This window comes from Poromitra crassiceps (assembly GCF_964638095.1).
Source record: "Poromitra crassiceps genome assembly, chromosome: 10".
Lineage (NCBI taxonomy): Eukaryota > Metazoa > Chordata > Actinopteri > Beryciformes > Melamphaidae > Poromitra > Poromitra crassiceps.
The window spans coordinates 54,238,322-54,261,895 of NC_139631.1; the positions used below are offsets into that span (position 1 = coordinate 54,238,322).

General features: G+C 44.8%; 1 protein-coding gene across 1 annotated transcript in view; it reads left to right on the plus strand.

Moving 5' to 3' along the window:
- Positions 1–668: 668 nt before the first annotated feature.
- Positions 669–23,574, plus strand: part of top3b (DNA topoisomerase III beta) — a 54,958-nt gene continuing 32,052 nt past the window's right edge. The window contains exons 1-7 of the mRNA XM_083643830.1: positions 669–950; positions 5,049–5,180; positions 13,245–13,351; positions 15,218–15,292; positions 15,476–15,672; positions 21,366–21,522; positions 21,838–21,951. Coding sequence (XP_083499956.1) covers positions 881–950; positions 5,049–5,180; positions 13,245–13,351; positions 15,218–15,292; positions 15,476–15,672; positions 21,366–21,522; positions 21,838–21,951 — 852 coding nt within the window. The 5' untranslated portion in view covers positions 669–880. The remainder of the gene's footprint in view (positions 951–5,048; positions 5,181–13,244; positions 13,352–15,217; positions 15,293–15,475; positions 15,673–21,365; positions 21,523–21,837; positions 21,952–23,574) is intronic.

The window sequence follows — 23,574 nt, forward strand, 5'->3', positions numbered from 1 at the left end:
GACAACAACAATTAATAATAAAAATAATAATAATAATAATGTCGTATGATTTTCATTATTTAGGTTACTTTCAGGTATCAAACTTGCTCTTATGTTATAGTGTTGACTTGGAATTGTTGTATTCAACATAGGTAACCTCTTAGTAATAAAGTAAATTGATTATTAATAATATATTGGTTCGATAGCCTTTTATATTAAGGGTATATGATTTTTTTCAAGTAGCCTATTATTACATGGAATCATGTTTATACTAATTATTATATTATTACAGCAGCAGCACCACCACCACCACAACAACAACAACAACAACAACACTACCAATATTAACAATAATTTAATTTAGATTACATTTGTAAGATATTTTTTTTTATAACAATTTGCAATGGGATGAAAGGTTGTGAGGACTGAGGATGGGATGTTTTTATAATGACTGAGCACATTTTGATCAAACAGAAAATACAGTGCAGACTGCTGCTAGTTCTGTTCACTGTAAATAAATGCATTGCGAAACTACTGGAATTCAGTAGGTGGCGGTAATGCACCTCTAAGCTGGTTGCCAACCGCCAATCAAATCTAAAAAGAAGAAGAAAGAAGAGCCGCGAGTAAACATCCGGTGACACCGGAATTCAATCTTAACTGTCATGGCCGCTCTTGCAGTTCATGTTAGCAACAACAACAACAGTTAGCAAGCTTAGATGCTCCTCTGTACATTGCAAGTGGTGCATTTAATTATTCCTATTGAAAGTTCATTATTGCTAGCACTCGTTTCTGTTCTGAGACAGTGAGCCAGTAGGTGCAAACTGTTTGGAAACAAGCTAGCGTTAGCTAGAGTCTAAGCAGAACTGACTGGAGGTTGATAGCACAGCTGTCTCCAGTCAACATGAGGACGGTCCTGATGGTGGCAGAGAAGCCTTCGTTGGCTCAGTCAATCGCCAAAATCCTCTCCAAAGGTGGGTACGAATCTACTTAATAACTAGTACTTAATAAATACAATTTCAAATTTTAGGCTAGCTAGCTGTTTTCCCCAACACTATGGCTGCGTTCCGATCGGCAAGACTTGCGGCATGAACAGCAAGTGACGTGAATTTATGACAACCTGTCTCTTAACAGCTTTTACATGGACACAGCCATTATGCCTTTTCATTTATGTAAAATGTCTTTAACTACTAGAAATCTCGCCCTAAGCTCGACCGCTGCGCTGCCTGACATCATCGAGGACTGATGATGTCATAGACATTGTGACATCATAACTGACCAAAATCAACACAGATCTCACAATGTGAACATGGGACAAAAATTGTAGACAGAGAAACAGAGAAACAGAACCCACTTCCTCCCTTTTATAATTATATAAGAAGATAGCTACGACCAGCTGTTAACAGGCAGTTATGGTGACATTTTTCATTGTCTTCTGGAAAATGACAGATGAATTATGCAAACAATGCTTTCAGAAACCATCTCCTTCTGAACAAACATACATTCTCAACCTCTGTGAACTAGATCCTAAGAAATTGACATTCAAGCAGTCCTGATCAGCTGTGTCTGGAGGTGGCACAGATACATGCTATGTTGATGGACTCAAACTCCAGAGAGTAGCTGGCCTTGGGGAAGCACCTGGGATTCTTCTTGAGGACGGGCATGGTCAGGGAGATGGGGAGGGTCTCCAGGCTGGAAGCACTGTCCACCCCCCTGCAGGAGTGGCTGCTGTGGCAGCTGGCCTCATGGATGACCTGAGGCACGCGGTCCAAGTCGATGTTCTCCCTGTTAAGAGATGAGCAGTGTTAATTTCGTCGACAGAAACTATGACGAAAAATGTTCGTCGACTACCTATTTTCACTGATGAAAACTCGACGTTAACTAAATTAAAACAAAGTCCTGATGACAAGAACTATGAGGAAATCTATTGACATTTCCGTCAACAAAGGAGGGACGAATTGTGAAGAGATCCAATCAGAAGAGAAGAAGGAGAAGTTAAATGGTTAAATCTGTCTACATTGCACCTTAATAACAAATAACAAATTAATAGATCTTTCCCATGAGTTTGACATTCTAAAGAAACAATAGTTGTTAGTTAAAGTACTCAGACTTTTAGTCGACTAAAACTTGACTAAATCAAAACAGGATGAGTTGACTAAATAGTAAATAAAACTAACAAGAACAGGGTGCAGTACTCACACGTAGCTCCAGGACGCCACACTGCGCTCGTTGATGCGGTGGGGCAGGCTGAGCACCTGGCTGTAGTAGTTGTGCAGGCTGGAAGTGCAGAGGGACTCGTCCACACACTGGCCCCCCAGAGGAAGGGCCTGATACTGCAGGGCCAGCAGGCACAGCACACACACACGCAGCAGCTGAGGATCAGGAGAAGACCTCTAGTTTAGTTTCATTTATTTCCTTTATAAAGGACAGTGTGCACATACACATACATTGATCATTTGCAATAAACAAAGAGAACCTAACCTATGAACATTGAGCATAGACACAATATCAAAAACACACAGTAAACACCATTCACATAACGAGGACGGTACAAAGTGCATATGTCATAATAGTCAAACAAATCAAGTAACATCCATAGTCACACTTATCATAGCCTTACCTACCTAGATACACAGATTGAGTCCATCAATCTGATCAGTATAAAGTGCACAATTCCTACCTAAGTAATAACATAAATAATCAGTCTGATCAGTACAAAGTGCTTGGTTGCCTATCATCTATATATACACATTAGTGAGTCTGATCAGTATAAGGTGCATAATTACCTACCTAGATATTCAAAAGGGATCAATCTGATCAATACAAAGTGCATATTTTTGCCAATCTAATAACAAAAGGAATAATAAAATAAAAAAACGCATACTTGTCCCATCAGTAAAACCCCTAGAATCCTACAATCTATTTCAATCAGTGCTGACAGTGCTGCCCACTTAACCCATTGATACCTGATGCAGCATTTGCGTGTATATCCCTCATTTTTGTGTGTATCCCTTTAAGACCGCGAACCGCGTGATGAGGTTCGCGGTCTTAAAGGGATACACACACAAATGCCGCATCAGGTATCAATGGGTTAATATATTCTTCCTGACCTCCCAGGAGAAGCTCAGGTAGTTTGTAATGTTCTTCATGCTGGAGCCTATTCCATTTTTTGATGGCCTTAAAAGAGAAAGCGCTTTGACCGAGAGCAGAGTTTCATTTTGGAATACTGCAGTGACCCCTAGAGGTGGAACTAGAAGCTCTGCTCATTGACTCAGAGCCGCACAAAATATCGTTTCAGCATCGTCATCACAATGTGAGCATGCGCAATAGTCACATCGCAGGACGTGCAATAGTCACATGACTCACATCGCAGGACGTGCAATAGTCACATGACTCACATCGCAGGACCTGCAATAGTCACATGACTCACATCGCAGGACGTGCAATAGTCACATGACTCACATCGCATTGTTACTCGCTGCCGATAGGGCTGCAAGTAACAATTATTTTCATTATCGATTAATTTCTTGACTAATTAGTCGTTCAAATGTTTCACTGAAAAAATGATTGAAGAATTAAATGATGAAATAAAATGTGCAAATAAAAAATAAATCATGTGAGGTTTTCCAGAGCAGTTTCTGTAGCTGTGGTCTGAGAGGAACCTCCATGGGGGATGACAGTACTAAACCAAAACTCAACACAGATCCAACCTAATGCCACCTACTAGAGGAGACAAAGCTAAGCTAATCTACTGAAACAAGCCTAATGTAGATGTAACCCACATGGCATCCGTCAATCACACAAGGCTTCAGCTAGCATGGTGGTCATCATCGTGGAGGCTGGTGCGTTACCTGGATCTGGTCCATGTCTGAGGTGTGGATGGGGGTTGGAGCTCTGTAGCTTCTGTCCTGGAGGATTGGTGTTTTGGGGGCTGGAGAGTTGGTCTGTGTCCCCCGACCTGTACCTGGCTCTATTTATAATCCGGGGGGATGAGAGAGAGAGTGAGGGGAGGGCACGGGCGATCGAGGCGTCCACGTCAGACAGGGCCTGGCGTCAGCGTGGGGGGTTGGGTTATCGGGGGTCACTTCGGTTCCCATCACAATGGTCTCTACTCATGCACCCATCTGTCCATTAGCATTCAGCCTTGAGAGGACCATTTGACTAAGAGACGACGTCAGCCCAGGTAACCAAGGCAAGAGAGAGAGTCATCACCTTTCCTCTCCAACTCTGTCTCTGAACTAGGGATGAAACAATAACCACTTTTAATGATAACAGTGGTACAATTCCTTATGATAACCGTACGCTAAAACATGGTAAATACTGTCCATCATCAACAAAAGTTGGCAACCGTCTCCCAGATGCAGACACGCAGCCTTGGATAAATGATTACACCGAGTGTATCAATCCTTTTTGGGTCTGAGTTTTCAATATCAAACTTGGTGAAATGATTTCTGTGTATTAGAGTGTATTAGTACTTTTTGAAAATTTTCAGCACATTTTAACAATACCGTGATGATACTGATAACCGTGATCATTTTGGTCACTATAATCGTGACATGAAATGTTCATATTGTTTCATCTCTACTCGGAACCATTTCACTAAGAGAGGACATCAGCCCAGGTAACCCAGGCAAAAAGCCTTTCCTGTCCTGTCTCCGACTCAAACCACAAAGTTAGGGCCCAGTTTTTGGGCTCATTGTCTGTAAAGTTTGGACTTTCTAGTGACGTTTTGTCATTTTCATCTTCGAAAATGGTCACTTGAGAGGCAAATGGTCTTGAAAGTTTTTGCTTATGCTCTGTTGTGGACTCAGCAAGAGAATGAAATCATTTCTATTGAGCCTTGATACTCACTACTATACTATATAAACAATCATATATTCTGCACTAATTTCTCTTTGTGTCAGTAAATCCTACTGTTGTTACTTTGCACACCATAATAATGCTATAATCCATACTTCCCGCCACATGAATCAATGAATGATCAATAGGCCTATAAAATTTTGAGCCTTCCCTTGATTAGCATGATGGCGTTGGTCCACTAAGCGTGCTCATCTGTTCTCTGTGACCTTCAGGAAGTTGTACAAGTCGCAAGGGTCTGAATGGAGCGTGCTCAGTGCACGACTACGTCGGCAGCTTCCAGGGCCAAAGTGTGCGCTTCAAGATGACGTCTGTGTGTGGACATGTGATGAGCCTGGACTTCATCGGTGAGTGTCACCCACATTACACTCCCTTTCCCAAGGTTCCATTGGTCCCCCCCCAAAAAAGTTCCATTGGTCCCCAAATACACTCAACATTCAGGAGGTTCAAAAGCCAAACATGTTTTAGATATTACTTTTAGTGGTGAGAGTGTGGTACCCAAAAATGTACACTTAGAATTTCGTTTTTTTTTCAACCTGGATCCTATTTTCCACACTCTGTGTTTAAGGGACTCATCACACTCTGTGTCTAAGGGACTCATCACACTCTGTGTCTAAGGGACTCATCACACTCTGTGTCTAAGGGACTCATCACACTCTGTGTCTAAGGGACTCATCACACTCTGTGTCTAAGGGACTCATCACACTCTGTGTCTAAGGGACTCATCACTGTATGTGTCTAAGGGACTCATCACACTGTATGTGTCTAAGGGACTCATCACACTGTATGTGTCTAAGGGACTCATCGTGACATATTTTTTTCAAATTGGTCGAGTACTCACTGAGATAGCCTTGTTTACAGCTCGAGCAATGTGCTCAAACAACTACACAGTGTAACTACACAGTGTAACTACACAGTGTAACTACACAGTGTAACTACACAGTGTAACTACACAGGGCAATCCTGCACCGCATCGTCAATACACGTTCGCTAATAAAACTGCTTGGTGAAGACTCAAACTGTCAATAGTGTCTGGCAACATGGAAACGACTCTATGCATGAATTCTCCAGACAGAGAAAATGGGCGTAGAGAGAGAGAGAGAGAGAGGGAGAGGGAGAGAGAGAGAGAGAGAGAGAGAGAGAAATACGATACTGAAACGATACTTGAGTCACGATGCGATACTGCGATATTTTCGATATTGCGATATATCGATATATTGAATATTGCGATATTGCGATATATTGCGATTTCTTACTTTTTCAACTGCAAATGATGTCCCCAAAGGAAAACTTTGTCAACATCTGGTTTATATAAGAACAATTTTCCAGTCTGTACATCTGACTTCAACCATTTTATTGCAGCAACATTGTCAAGTAGACAGACCAACAACTTTCATAAAGCCATGTCATAGTTGCATGCACCTGACAAACGGAACTGTTTGTTACAGTCTACTTACAGTCCACCTTAACTGGATGTGTGTGTGGACTACTGTACTTATGTAGTTTTTGCAACTTCACTTCACTTACACAAAACATTTTGTGCAGCCCATTCAGTAACTGGGGAATTTGTAAATGACTGTTATGACAAAACTGTTACTGTTAAAACAAAATGAAAATATGCTACCGTTTGTTTACTGCTGGCCTTGGAACTAAAGTTTATAGTAGCCCGGTGGCCTGGTGTAGGAGCCGTTTATTCATAGCTAACTTTAACAGCTAACTTAAAATGTATTTCTGAAATTCTGAAATTACAATAAGTATGTTTGCTTATAAGAATTGTCTGTTTGTGGTTCACTCTGTGGTGTAGGGATTTATTCTGGCCACAAGATGGCAGTATATGGTTTTTCCATGTGATTCAGGTAGCACAATTGGCAACAGGTGTTTTAAACTAGCAGTAATTACTAGGAGATTCAGTTTTTGTCTCTGTAGGTGGTGGGAGCACACGGTTCTTACCGTAAAGCCGTAAAGCCGTAAAACTGACTTGGTCAAACCTGGCATTCCAACTCATTCTCAACATATTATTTGGTAATGTACTCTTTTTCTGCTGCAACCTGGTGATTAATAAATGGGAGCGCCTGTGGCGTCGTCACCCAACTGGAAATCTGAACTCTGGACATTATACTTTTTCATACATGGATACGAGTGAAGAACATTCCTTACACACCTACAGAAGTGACTAATTAAGTTTGGATTTTTTGGGATAGTCACTACACAAGTAAGAACCGTTCCTGAATGGAGGAATGAGTGGCGCTTGGACTTGGAAGGAGCTGTTTGTGGGATCAAGCTGTGAACAACTCTTCTCTTCAGTGCGCAGCACATCAAGGAAGGCAAGTTAAAAGGAGACACATTGGATAAGCCAGTGTTTTTTCAGTGCCTAACGCTGTTTGGCTGAAGAGGAAAAAATGCGCCCCTTTAAATGATGGCGATGGCTGGTTTATAAGGAAATTGGACTGCGCATGTTGAATGTTTGGACTGTGCCATTGGATATCAATGTCAGTGGACGTGCGCATAAAAGGAATGGAAATTGGATCAATTGATGCTCTGAGATTGAATGGATTTATGCTGACGACGTGACGTCATGTCATCATTGCCTGGAGTGGATATTGAAAATGATGGTGCTGTAAAAAGTGCTGTAAATGAGGACGTGGAAATAAATGAAAATCCTGGTGCTGTAAAAAGTGACATGGAAAAGGAAAAAAGAGAACGAAAATTGACTGCAAAAGGTTTCACGCTTCTGATTGAAACTCTACAAAAAAATCGGAAGTTAAACTTAAGTCAAGCCTCTAAAGTTAAGAAGCAGATTGATAACCTGACATTCCACAAAGCAACCAATGAAATTATCTGTGATGTTGAAACTCTTTTTAAGGAGTTTAAAAAGTTGTGTGATGTTGCTGCTGAAACCCACAACTCATTGATGGAAATGCCACTGCCTGAGGAAGAATATGAAAGGCAACAAACTTGGTTTGAACCTAAATATAAAGCAAATGAAATGTTCATGGAGGATGTCAGTAAATGGTTGTTGGAGGCTAAAACATTTGAAATGGAAAATGAAAATTTGAATGAAATGCATGAAGAGGAAGAAATTAATGTAGAGGAGGATGACATAAAACCAACAGACAGTGCTTCACAGAAAAGTCAAACCCCCCACTCTTCTACCACAAGTTCAGCACGAAGAGCAAGGGCTGAAAAAGCAGCACTAACACAACGAATGGCTGCTCTGGAAAAGAAACATGCTTTGGAGGATGAAGAGGAAAAGCTGCACAGGGAGCAGATAAAACTGAAACATGCTTTGGAGGATGAAGAGGAAAAGCTGCACAGGGAGCAGATAAAACTGAAAAGACAAAAGGAACAGTTGGAAATGGAAACAGAATTGGCTGCTACTACAGCTAAATTAGCCATTCTGGAAAACAGTGAAGTGGGTGGTGTCCACTCTGATGGAATGAACTCATATTTCAAGAAATCACGAGCTGTTGTACATAAGTCAAATTCACCACCACAACAGCTCTTATCATACCCACTTGTTGTACGTCCTAAAGACAAGAAACTGGCACAAACACAACTAAAGGACAACTTACCTCCAATGCAGCAGCCTCAATCTTCTCAATTTCTTCCAATGCAGCAGCCTCAACCTTCTCACTTTCTTCCAATGCAGCAGCCTCAACCTTCTCACTTTCTTCCAATGCAGCAACCTCAATCTTCTCACTTCCTTCCAATGCAGCAAGTTCAGTCTTCTCAAACATTAAGGACAGGCAATGTTGGTGTACCTCAGACCTCAACTCAAGATGGAACTCAGAGCATGAGCAACATTGTTCAACAGCAGGCAGATATTGTAGCTCGTTTGCTTCATCAACAAAACTCTGCATCTCTTCCTCCAAGAATAATACCAACATTTGATGGTGACCCTCTGCAGTATGGCTCTTTTATCATGGCATTTGAACAAGGGATTGAAAGCAAACTCACTGATCTCCAAGACTGCTTGTACTACCTAGAGCAATACACCAGAGGGCAGCCAAGAGAATTGGTCAGAAGCTGCTACCATATGCCAGGCAATCAAGGCTATGAAAGAGCCAAGCATTTGTTAAAAGAACATTTTGGCAATGAAATGAGGATTGGAGCAGCTTATATGGAAAAGGCTTTAAGTTGGCCAACAATAAAGTCAGAAGATGGTGGTTCGCTTCAAACATTTGTACTGTTCTTGAGAAGCTGCTGGGAAGCCTACACTACATGGAGGAGATAAATGTGCCGTCAAACCTTAAACATCTTGTGATGAAACTTCCATACAAGTTAAGAGAAAGATGGAGAACAGCTGCGTGTGGCATACAGGAGAGAAGCGGATTTAGGGTTCAGTTCCCTGATTTTGTCCACTTTCTTGAACAGCAAGTCAAGATTCTCTCTGACCCCATTTTTGGAAATATACAGGACATGCAGACTGTGGCCTTTAAAGGGAAAGTGCCCTCAAAATCTTGGAGCAATAACAAAAATGTTGCAATTGTGGCAGCTGTCAATACCGCAACAGATCTCAAAGCTAAATCTGCGTTATCAAAGAGCAAGACCGTGTCATGTTGCATATGCAAAGGTAATCACACAACAGACAATTGTGCACAACTTAAGAAGATGACACATCAGGAAAGACTTGATCTTTTACGACAGAACGGTATTTGCTTTGGCTGTCTGGAACCCGGTCATATCAGCAAAACCTGCAAAAATCGTCTAACATGTAATGTATGCAGCTTGAACCACCCTACATTACTTCATATTACAGCCAAGCCTAAACCATCTGAAGAAAAGCCAATAAGCAATACTGTTGTCCCTCATCAGACCTGTGCTCGCACTGGGGCCGGTAAACAGGAATGTGCCCTTTCAATTGTTCCAGTGCAAATAAAGGCGAAGAACGGAAACAACATTTTGACAACTTATGCTTTCTTGGATCCAGGAAGTTCAGCCACCTTTTGCACAGAACGCTTGATGAGACGGCTCAACAAAGACAGCACTACAACTCACATTTTTCTCCAAACTATGGGACAAGCAAACACTGTCAAGACTCATGTACTGACTGGCCTGCAAGTGTCTGCATATGATGTCAACAGGTTTCTGGACTTACCTGAGGTGTATACTCAACCAAGCATGCCAGTTACCAGAGACAATATTGTCAGCCAAGAAGATCTCAAAAAGTGGCCGTATCTAAAAAGAATTAAGATTCCCAAGCTTAATGCAGAAGTGGATTTGCTGATTGGCGCAAATGCCCCAAAGCTTCTAGAACCTTGGGAAATAATCAACAGCCAAGCCAATGGACCATATGCCGTCCGAACCCTATTGGGATGGGTTGTGAATGGACCACTTAGAAGAGGTGGAAGTGACGCAGGGAATGGACCACTTAGAGGAGGTGGAAGTGACGCAGAGAATGGACCACTTAGAAGAGGTGGAAGTGACGCAGGGGAGATTGGCTGCCCGACTGTCACTACAAATAGGATTTCCATTGACAAAGTGGAAAAGCTGCTGATCGCACAGTACAATCAAGACTTTGATGAAAGGTCATGTGATGAAACTGTACTGTCAAGGGAAGATATGGGATTTCTCCACATCATGAAAGCAACAACTCATCGTGAAAACGATAACTACTGTGTTGACTTACCTTTCAAAGTTGACAATGTCATCATGCCAAACCATCGATGCATTGCTGAAGAACGTGTCCTGAGCATGAAAAGAAAGTTTCAGAAAAACCAAGAGTACCATCAGGAGTATGTACATTTCCGTGATGATGTCATCAAAAATGGCTATGCTGAACAGGTGCCTAAAGAACAACTGAATAGCATTGATGGCAACATCTGGTGTATTCCACACCATGGGGTGTATCACCCTAAAAAGAAAAAAAGAAAGAAAAAAGAAGTCATCCATGCCCGAGGAGACAAAGACCCCTCTCATTTGGTCAAAAGATCAATTCATATCTAAGCTCATCCTACAAAACATTCACAGGCAAGTCGGGCATGCTGGACATAATCACATTCTGCTGTTGAAAACCGAACCACTTTTTCATCCTGGACTTTTTGAGGCTCATGATTTGTACATCAAACGAAGATGGAAACAGATCCAGTATCTTTCAGATGTATTCTGGAAACACTGGGTATGAGAATATCTTCCACTGCTCCAAGAAAAAAGAAAAAAAAAATGGATAAACCCACACAGGAACTTCTTTGTTGATGACATTGTTATCTTGGACCCCTCCGCTCTATGCAGTTCCTGGCTGTTGAGCAAAGTGACCAAAACCTTTCCAGATAGGAAAGGAACAGTCCGATCTGTTCAACTAAAAGCCAAGACGGGCTTTCTCGAAAGACCTATCACAAAGCTTTGCATGCTGTTGGAAGCATGTAGTTATGGGCTAGTGTCCCTTAACATGTTGGCTATGTGCTAGTAACCTCTGACCAATGAAGGAAGAAGATTTACACACACGCACATCTTATTTTTTGGCTCCTTTTGATTTATATAATTGTTAAGTGCACACCAACACAATTATGGGGCCGGTGTGTAGGAGCCGTTTATTCATAGCTAACTTTAACAGCTAACTTAAAATGTATTTCTGAAATTCTGAAATTACAATAAGTATGTTTGCTTATAAGAATTGTCTGTTTGTGGTTCACTCTGTGGTGTAGGGATTTATTCTGGCCACAAGATGGCAGTATATGGTTTTTCCATGTGATTCAGGTAGCACAATTGGCAACAGGTTTTAAACTAGCAGTAATTACTAGGAGATTCAGTTTTTGTCTCTGTAGGTGGTGGGAGCACACGGTTCTTACCGTAAAGCCGTAAAACTGACTTGGTCAAACCTGGCATTCCAACTCATTCTCAACATATTATTTGGTAATGTACTCTTTTTCTGCTGCAACCTGGTGATTAATAAATGGGAGCGCCTGTGGCGTCGTCACCCAACTGGAAATCTGAACTCTGGACATTATACTTTTTCATACATGGATACGAGTGAAGAACATTCCTTACACACCTACAGAAGTGACTAATTAAGTTTGGATTTTTTGGGATAGTCACTACACCTGGCATGGCCAGCAATTTTTTTTTTTTTTTTTTTTTGCAATATCGATACTTGGCGTCCAAATATCGATACAATATCGTCAGGCAAAATATCGCAATACTGTGGTGTATCGATTTTTTCCCCCACCCCTATTCGTTTCCATGTTGCCAAACACTATAATGACAATTTGAGTCTCCCAGCGGCAAACCAAGCAGTTTTATTAGCGAACGTGTATTGACGATGCGATTTCCCTGTGTAGTATCACTGTGTAGTTGTTTGAGCACATTGCTCCAGCTGTAAACAAGGCTATCTCGGTGAGTTGTCAACCAATTTGAAAAAAATATGTCACGATGAGTCCCTTACGGCCGGAACACACATCTTGCGTGTGCTGTGCGTCTGCGTGGCGTCTGCGTGGCGTTTTCATTTCGGCTCCCATGTTAACAGGTTACAGCAGCCACACCACCGGCATCAGACGCGCGTCTCAGGCGCGTGTCTTGCGAGCGTGAGACGCGCGTCATCTAGAGAATAGAAGCGACGCCTATTTTTTCCTTTTACCGCGCGCGTGTCTCTAGCGTGTCTCTACACAAATAGACACAAAAAGACATTAAAATTATATTTTACAGGGGCAGCCACAGCCAATCAAGGCTCGTTTGGAGAGGATGAGCTGAGCTCACAGCTGCAGTTCTCCTGCCCTCTGAAAACCAGATAGGCTACAAGTGGCTTCGTTCCTCCCCTCCCCACCACACACACACAGACACACACACACACACACAAATCATACTGCCTCGATTCTGAAGTGAGCCCAAGCGATCTTCAGTTAAAATCATCATTGTATTGTTTATAGCAAATTTAATAAAAGGTAAACTCTATAGGAAGAGAGTTGGCAGACAGACAGCAGCGCAGCAGCTGCACGCACCAGCCACGCTGCCTGTGTGGATGCCGCGGGCGTGCCAGCCGCAGCAAGCACGCCATGCACGCCACACGCACACGCCACGCACATGCAAGATGTGTGTCCCGGCCGTTAGACACATACAGTGTGGAAAATAGGGTCCAGGTTGAAAAAAAACGAAATTCTCCTTTAAGATATAGTTCATTGCAAATATTTTTTCTATATTACCAGTCTATAAAAGCTTGAAGCCCTCTCTTAGCAACAATATCCCCTTTGTTACTTCACGTAAGCCAGCTAAGACTGATTACATTAAACGCTCCTCGTGTCCTTTTGTTTCGAGGGTTAGGGCTTCTTCTAATTGACCAGGGGGGCTAATAAAGCTATCATCACTGTTATCCAACACAACTAGCAATTAGCTGTCTGTACTTTAGTGTTTGATTCTTCCTTAAGAATAGAGAGGAAAGAGTTTGTTATGTTTATTTGCTTGGTCTCGTCTGTTTCAAGGGAAATACAACAACTGGGACAAGGTGGACCCTGCTGAGCTCTTCAGCAAGGCTCCCACAGAGAAGAAGGAGGCCAACCCCAAACTCAACATGGTCAAGTTCCTCCAGGTAGCCTTGGCATCCCAGTGATTCCAGCTTGACTCATTGGATCAGTTTGGCCAGTCAGTGCGTCTGTTTCACATCCCACCTCAAGCAGCCATTTTGTGTCAAATGCAGGAAGTGACACGATATAAAGACCATGATATTTATCTCCTGTTACTTCCTGCATATTTGACACAAAATGGCTGCTTGAGGGGGGATGTGAAATAGGCACATTGGAGATAATTGTAGGGCTGCATGATTATGGTCAAAATAATAATCACAATTATTTTGGATCAATATTGAGATCATGATTATTTAACATGATTATTCTTTGACTTTGGGAACATCATGCATTTATTGAACAAAAAAACAAAACACTGGATTTCGTTGAACTGTCATCTTCTACCAAGGAAAGTTCAACATGGATGGACAAACACAGCGGCTCTCTGTTCTAGACTCGAGCTGAAACTACACGCACCTCAGCATGTTTGGGCTTAGGAGGAGGAGCAGAGCACACCACTGCGATGGAAAGGGGTGCGCTGGATTTATAACACAAGACAAAACGAGAGCAACATTCCTAAACAGAATGTGGCACGTTTTATCTCGATTTTCATGATTGTGGGAAGCCAAAATCTTGATCACGATTAATATTTGATTAATTGTGCAGCCCTACATGTAGCTAATTGCAGTCTTTAACATTCTGAGATTGGATGGGGGATGGGGGGTTATTTCAGCTGTTTCAAAGAGCTGTGCTGTGCTCCACACTGACGTTTTGACTGGGAGATGACAAGGCAGGCATAGAAAAAAACAGCCCTTTATTCTATGTACATATTACAACAACTGTAATAATCTCCCATTCACATTTGGTATATTGCGTAGTTATACCTGCAAATTTGAACTGCAATACCCAGCTGGTGTTATATCACATGACCAGGTATTCACATCTATAGACGGTTTCAACTCGACAACAATAACAAACACAACCCCTCTGAATATCCGATTTCCTTCCTGTATAACGTTACAGAGTGGCAAAAACAAAAAGCAACAATGTCAAGTGAATATTTCTGTAGTTTGCCAAAGGAGGAGAAACATAGGTAGGCTACTTGGAAAAATTGACAATAGCTTATTTGATTTGACCAGACCCGTTCGATTATGGAATGAAAATCACAGGAACGCTGGGTTGTAGGAATCGTTGTGCTCTGTCTAGAGAGCTAGCCGGAGAGGCTAACATTAAAAGCTACTTGTTGCACACTGTAAGATGACGTAACGCTGTACGTTATTGCACGCAATCTACAATATGTCTAATAACTGTCAAATAAAACTTTTGTGCCAATGTTTACTGATATTGAATAGGCCTATATCTTTGCATTTAACATTTACATAGCAAAAAACAAAACAAAGTAGAAGTATAACAGTATTTCCCCCTGAATGAATTGGACAGCTGAGAACAGGGACATGCTGTCGGGTTGCAGCTGTTGTGATGCCGCAACGTTCCATGAAAAGCGTCTATAGTGCATAATGGTTCATGACATGACTGGAATATATTTTCCTCTTATTTCTGTGCCACGCACGTATGCTATGATGAAGGTCTGGAAGCTTGGCCTAATAAATGTAAATTGCATAGATATGAGTGAGCTGAAGGTCTTTTTGGTCCAAAACAAAGTCGCCCAGGAACTGAGTCATCATTCATCAGCAACCTGACCAAACCCTGCAGACATATTATGGTCTGTGCCATGGGACTGCCTTCAAAAATCTATCTGTCAACCTAATGATGGCTAACAACAATCAACATTAAGGATACCTTTAAATCATCCTTAAATTGTATCTTTGGATTATCACTTGAATTGTATCTTTCACATTTTCCCCAAATGTTCTGGTCTGATCTCATGTCAGGTTGAAGCCAAAGCCTGTGACTTTGTGGTTTTATGGTTGGACTGCGATAAAGAAGGCGAGAACATCTGTTTTGAGGTAATCCACATTCATTTTGTTCCTCGTTATCTTGAAACCCAAAGCTCTTTAACATGTGTTACAATGTGTGATACCAGATGGATGGAGGATAACTGGGTTACCAGTTACCACAAATGTAAAAACTGTAGTCACATATTTGGATCTTTGGAGTGCTGCTCAGTCACCATCTCTCTTGCTTGGCAGGTTCTGGATGCCATCGAGCCGGTGATGAACAAGCCGTACGGCCGGGAGCAGACAGTCTACCGCGCCAAGTTCAGCTCCATCACTGACACCGACATCTGGAACGCCATGAACCGCCTGGGAGAGCCAGACCGCAACCAAGCCCTGTCAGTGGACGCCCGTCAGGAGCTGGACCTACGCATCGGCTGTGCCTTCACCAGGTACTCTGCTGTCCACACATGCACACACACACACACACACACACACACACACACACACACAGACACACACACACGCGCACGCACACGCACGCACACACACACACACACACAGACACACACACACACACACACACACACACACACAGACACACACACACACACACACACACACACACACACAGACACACACACACACACACACAGACACACACAGACACACACACACACACACACACACACACAGACAGACACAGACACACATGCACACGCACGCACACACACACACACACACACAGACACACACACACAGACACACACACACGCACGCATGCACGCACACTGCTGTAGCCATGCCACACTGCTGTAGCCATGGCACACTGCTGTAGCCATGGCACACTGCTCTAGCCATGTCACACTGCTCTAGCCATGGTACACTGCTGTAGCCATGGTACACTGCTGTAGCCATGGTACACTGCTCTAGCCATGTCACTGCTCTAGCCATGGTACACTGCTGTAGCCATGGCACACTGCTCTAGCCATGGCACACTGCTCTAGCCATGGTACACTGCTGTAGCCATGGCACACTGCTCTAGCCATGTCACTGCTCTAGCCATGGTACACTGCTGTAGCCATGTCACTGCTCTAGCCATGTCACACTGCTCTAGCCATGGTACACTGCTCTAGCCATGTCACTGCTCTAGCCATGTCACACTGCTCTAGCCATGGTACACTGCTGTAGCCATGGTACACTGCTCTAGCCATGGTACACTGCTGTAGCCATGGTACACTGCTCTAGCCATGGTACACTGCTCTAGCCATGTCACACTGCTCTAGCCATGGTACACTGCTCTAGCCATGGCACACTGCTCTAGCCATGACACACTGCTCTAGCCATGGCACACTGCTCTAGCCATGGTACATGCTCTAGCCATGACACACTGCTCTAGCCATGGTACACTGCTGTAGCCATGGTACACTGCTCTAGCCATGGTACACTGCTCTAGCCATGACACACTGCTGTAGCCATGGTACACTGCTCTAGCCATGACACACTGCTGTAGCCATGGTACACTGCTCTAGCCATGACACACTGCTGTAGCCATGACACACTGCTCTAGCCATGACACACTGCTCTAGCCATGGCACACTGCTCTAGCCATGGTACACTGCTCTAGCCATGACACACTGCTCTAGCCATGGTACACTGCTCTAGCCATGACACACTGCTCTAGCCATGTCACACTGCTCTAGCCATGGCACACTGCTCTAGCCATTACACACTGCTGTAGTCATGACACACTGCTCTAGCCATGACACACTGCTCTAGCCATGTCACACTGCTCTAGCCATGACACACTGCTCTAGCCATTACACACTGCTCTAGCCATGTCACACTGCTCTAGCCATGGTACACTGCTCTAGCCATGACACACTGCTCTAGCCATGGTACACTGCTCTAGCCATGGTACACTGCTCTAGCCATGGTACACTGCTCTAGCCATGGTACACTGCTCTAGCCATGGTACACTGCTCTAGCCATGGTACACTGCTGTAGCCATGACACACTGCTCTAGCCATGGTACACTGCTCTAGCCATGGTACACTGCTCTAGCCATGTCACACTGCTCTAGCCATGACACACTGCTCTAGCCATGACACACTGCTCTAGCCATGGTACACTGCTCTAGCCATGGTACACTGCTCTAGCCATGGTACACTGCTCTAGCCATGGTACACTGCTCTAGCCATGGTACACTGCTGTAGCCATGACACACTGCTCTAGCCATGGTACACTGCTGTAGCCATGGTACACTGCTCTAGCCATGGTACACTGCTCTAGCCATGGTACACTGCTGTAGCCATGACACACTGCTCTAGCCATGGTACACTGCTGTAGCCATGGTACACTGCTCTAGCCATGGTACACTGCTCTAGCCATGGTACACTGCTCTAGCCATGGTACACTGCTCTAGCCATGGCACACTGCTCTAGCCATTACACACTGCTGTAGTCATGACACACTGCTCTAGCCATGGCACACTGCTGTAGTCATGACACACTGCTCTAGCCATGACACACTGCTCTAGCCATGGCACACTGCTCTAGCCATGGCACACTGCTCTAGCCATGACACACTGCTCTAGCCATGGCACACTGCTCTAGCCATGACACACTGCTCTAGCCATGACACACTGCTCTAGCCATGGCACACTGCTCTAGCCATTACACACTGCTGTAGCCATGGTACACTGCTCTAGCCATTACACACTGCTCTAGCCATTACACACTGCTCTAGCCATGGTACACTGCTCTAGCCATTACACACTGCTGTAGCCATGGTACACTGCTCTAGCCATTACACACTGCTCTAGCCATTACACACTGCTCTAGCCATTACACACTGCTCTAGCCATGGTACACTGCTCTAGCCATTACACACTGCTGTAGCCATGGTACACTGCTCTAGCCATTACACACTGCTCTAGCCATTACACACTGCTCTAGCCATGACACACTGCTCTAGCCATGGTACACTGCTCTAGCCATTACACACTGCTCTAGCCATGGTACACTGCTCTAGCCATTACACACTGCTGTAGCCATGGTACACTGCTCTAGCCATTACACACTGCTCTAGCCATGGTACACTGCTCTAGCCATTACACACTGCTGTAGCCATGGTACACTGCTCTAGCCATTACACACTGCTCTAGCCATTACACACTGCTCTAGCCATGGCACACTGCTCTAGCCATGGCACACTGCTGTAGCCATGTCACACTGCTCTAGCCATGTCACACTGCTCTAGCCATGACACACTGCTCTAGCCATTACACACTGCTGTAGTCATGACACACTGCTCTAGCCATGGTACACTGCTGTAGCCATGGTACACTGCTGTAGCCATGGCACACTGCTCTAGCCATGTCACACTGCTCTAGCCATGACACACTGCTCTAGCCATGGTACACTGCTCTAGCCATGGCACACTGCTGTAGCCATGTCACACTGCTCTAGCCATGTCACACTGCTCTAGCCATGGCACACTGCTGTAGCCATGACACACTGCTCTAGCCATGGCACACTGCTGTAGCCATGACACACTGCTCTAGCCATGGTACACTGCTGTAGCCATGGTACACTGCTGTAGCCATGACACACTGCTGTAGCCATGGTACACTGCTGTAGCCATGGTACACTGCTGTAGCCATGGTACACTGCTGTAGCCATGACACACTGCTGTAGCCATGGTACACTGCTGTAGTCATGACACACTGCTCTAGCCATGGTACACTGCTGTAGCCATGGCACACTGCTCTAGCCATGTCACACTGCTGTAGCCATGACACACTGCTGTAGCCATGACACACTGCTCTAGCCATGTCACACTGCTCTAGCCATGACACACTGCTCTAGCCATGGTACACTGCTCTAGCCATGGCACACTGCTGTAGCCATGGTACACTGCTCTAGCCATGACACACTGCTCTAGCCATGGCACACTGCTGTAGCCATGGTACACTGCTCTAGCCATGTCACACTGCTCTAGCCATGGCACACTGCTGTAGCCATGGTACACTGCTGTAGCCATGACACACTGCTGTAGCCATGGTACACTGCTGTAGCCATGGCACACTGCTGTAGCCATGACACACTGCTCTAGCCATGGTACACTGCTCTAGCCATTACACACTGCTGTAGCCATGTCACACTGCTCTAGCCATGGCACACTGCTGTAGCCATGGTACACTGCTGTAGCCATGTCACACTGCTGTAGCCATGGTACACTGCTGTAGCCATGACACACTGCTCTAGCCATGGTACACTGCTGTAGCCATGGTACACTGCTCTAGCCATTACACACTGCTGTAGCCATGACACACTGCTCTAGCCATGGTACACTGCTGTAGCCATGGTACACTGCTGTAGCCATGGTACACTGCTCTAGTCATGGCACACTGCTGTAGCCATGACACACTGCTGTAGCCATGTCACACTGCTGTAGCCATGACACACTGCTGTAGCCATGTCACACTGCTCTAGCCATGACACACTGCTGTAGCCATGACACACTGCTGTAGCCATGGCACACTGCTGTAGCCATGACACACTGCTCTAGCCATGTCACACTGCTGTAGCCATGGTACACTGCTCTAGCCATGACACACTGCTGTAGCCATGGTACACTGCTCTAGCCATGACACACTGCTCTAGCCATGTCACACTGCTGTAGCCATGGTACACTGCTCTAGCCATGACACACTGCTCTAGCCATGTCACACTGCTCTAGCCATGACACACTGCTGTAGCCATGGTACACTGCTCTAGCCATGACACACTGCTCTAGCCATGTCACACTGCTCTAGCCATGACACACTGCTGTAGCCATGACACACTGCTGTAGCCATGACACACTGCTGTAGCCATGACACACTGCTGTAGCCATGGCACACTGCTCTAGCCATGGCACACTGCTGTAGCCATGGCACACTGCTGTAGCCATGGCACACTGCTGTAGCCATGGTACACTGCTCTAGCCATGGTACACTGCTGTAGCCATGGCACACTGCTCTAGCCATGGTACACTGCTGTAGCCATGGTACACTGCTCTAGCCATGGCACACTGCTGTAGCCATGACACACTGCTCTAGCCATGACACACTGCTCTAGCCATGTCACACTGCTCTAGCCATGGCACACTGCTCTAGCCATGACACACTGCTCTAGCCATGGTACACTGCTGTAGCCATGACACACTGCTGTAGCCATGGTACACTGCTCTAGCCATGCCACACTGCTCTAGCCATGTCACACTGCTGTAGCCATGGTACACTGCTGTAGCCATGACACACTGCTCTAGCCATGTCACACTGCTCTAGCCATGTCACACTGCTCTAGCCATGGTACACTGCTCTAGCCATGACACACTGCTGTAGCCATGGTACACTGCTCTAGCCATGCCACACTGCTCTAGCCATGTCACACTGCTGTAGCCATGACACACTGCTGTAGCCATGACACACTGCTGTAGCCATGACACACTGCTGTAGCCATGGCACACTGCTCTAGCCATGGTACACTGCTCTAGCCATGACACACTGCTGTAGCCATGACACACTGCTCTAGCCATGGCACACTGCTCTAGCCATGGCACACTGCTGTAGCCATGACACACTGCTGTAGCCATGACACACTGCTGTAGCCATGACACACTGCTGTAGCCATGACACACTGCTGTAGCCATGGCACACTGCTCTAGCCATGGCACACTGCTGTAGCCATGACACACTGCTGTAGCCATGGCACACTGCTCTAGCCATGGCACACTGCTGTAGCCATGACACACTGCTCTAGCCATGGCACACTGCTCTAGCCATGGCACACTGCTCTAGCCATGACACACTGCTGTAGCCATGGCACACTGCTCTAGCTCAAGTATGCCAGTCTTTGCTCTGCATACATGTTAATTCTCTACCTGATTGTTGAGCAGTTTGACATGTCTCTCATTCAAAAGTGATACTGTTTACACACACTGTTACTAACACATCGGTTTTGAGCACTGTCATTTTTGTGACTGACTTTGAGCACGTTTAGACGTTGGACCACTCTCTTATTTCCCAGTTCACAAGTTTGCTGACAGTTGATCCAAGGCCATGATGAAGTTGACCGTTGTTTTTTCAAATCTCTTCCAGGTTCCAGACAAAGTATTTCCAGGGAAAATACGGCAACCTGGATTCCTCCCTGATCTCGTTTGGACCTTGCCAGACCCCGACGCTGGGCTTCTGCGTGGAGCGCCACGACAAGATCACGTCCTTCAAACCAGAGACATATTGGATCATCCAGGCCAAGGTAAGAGCCCTGTGTCGGCCTCTGTCGTCATTTATTTATTTATACTATCGTTTATTTGATAAGGACAATGCAAGTTAACGGTAACATTTCACTCATTACAAACAAGTTAATGTAACTGATGGTTTACATACAGAGATTATAGGTATTGCTAGATTCCAACTCCTGTCCCTAGTTAGGCTTTTAGTAAGAAAAAATAAGATAAAAGGAGGATATCCAAGTTACAACATATTATATCAAATTATATAAAGCAGAATAGAAAAATCAAACGCTCTCAGGCAGCCACAGTGTATTATAGTTGTGCTGTGTTTCTGCCAGGTGTTCAAAGGAAAGGACAGCCCTCTGACACTGGACTGGAACAGGGTGAGGGTCTTCGACAGGGACGTGGGGCAGATGTTCGTCAACCTGGCCAAGACCTCCAGGGAGGCCCTGGTAAGAGCTGAATGAAGACCTTTTTCATCCTGGTTCGCTGTGGACCTTTTTGTCAGTATACTCGGTGTTAAAGGAGAATTCAGTTTTTTTTACACCCTGGACCTTATTTCCAGCTTTAAATATGATGTTTAAGTCATCCTGACAACTTCGGCTTGATTAGCATGAGCAGAAACGATCATCAGCTTGAACTGTGACCTGAAAACGAGGAAAACAGGACATGTGAAATGCCTGTATTTAAACAGGGCATGTGAAATGCCTGTATTTAAACAGGGCATGTGAAATGCCTGTATTTAAACAGGGCATGTGAAATGCCTGTATTTAAACAGGGCATGTGAAATGCCTGTATTGATCTCTTGTAAATAGCTTATTTTCCAACACACAGCTGCTCAATAAGCAGGTCTAAAGACTTTTAAGGGGTTTAAGGGGTTTTTGGTTTTTGCCACAGGGACGATGGTGGCATGTTTCCAAACCTTAGGAACAGTCTGCAGCTGAAGAGACTGGGTGAAGATATCTTTAAAAATTTCACTCAGTTGTGAGGCACAAGACTTGAGCACTCACTAATATTGTTTGGTCCCGGGCTCTTGTTAACCTTAGTTTGTTTAAGAAGCTTAGTGACAACAGAGAGATCAAAGTCAAAAACAGAGGTGTCTGTGACAAGTTCATTTGTTTTTTTTCATTAAAAACATCTAAATTAAATCTCAAATAAAAACTGTTTAATTCATCAGCAAGCTGAATATTAGAAGTAAAACCATTCAGAAGGACAGAATTGTTAGATTTCTGTAGGTGTGTGTTAAAAATACATACTTCAGCATGCGCTGGGACGCGTCATCAGTGATGTTAACTGGGGTCGTAAGGTGTTTTGGGTCTGTCGAACATCATACACCCTCGCCCAGTAGACCCAGCCGAGGCCGATTAAGACCCCGACCCGCATCCCGGAAGCAGCCGCTCACGGATCAGCCCTCCGACTCTGTCTGCAACGTTGCCCGCGGAAGGGTTGATCACGCCCAATCCACTGCAATAGAGCCAGTGCTACACCGCAGCATTGCAAGACCCTTCGGTGCATGGAGGCTCAGGCCCTGTGGGTTTACTCCCGACCGCGCTCGTCCGTCTCACCAGACCCTCCCGGGGCAAAGGCATCCAGAGGCAGAGAGGATGCCTTCAAGAAAGCCTGTGCGCTGCACGTCATTCGCCTGCGCCGAGCACCTCGCTCTAGCCTGAAGGACCCCAGGCCGCGCTGATATTTTCACAGATTTTCAGGAGGCTAATCCGTAGCGTTTGTGGATTTCTCCCTCACGAGAGAGGCAGGCTGGGGTGCTAAAGCCATCCCGTACCGGATGCTGTCTCTCCGACTGTCAATGTGTCAATGATTCCATGCCATTTCCAAACACACTTAAGATCAGAGGCATTGAATTTGGATTCATTTATTTCCTTATAGGCCCTTTTCGCCTTTGCAGCCCGAACAACTTTTCTAATTTCAGCATAGGCAGTCTTATCCCGACTTCTGAAGACAGCCTTTTTCTCCAGAAGAAGGCTTTTCAGTTCCTTAGTGATCCACGGCTTGTTGTTTGGGTAAGAGACAACCACTTTTTCTGGAATCACACTCTCAGCACAAAAGGAGATCTA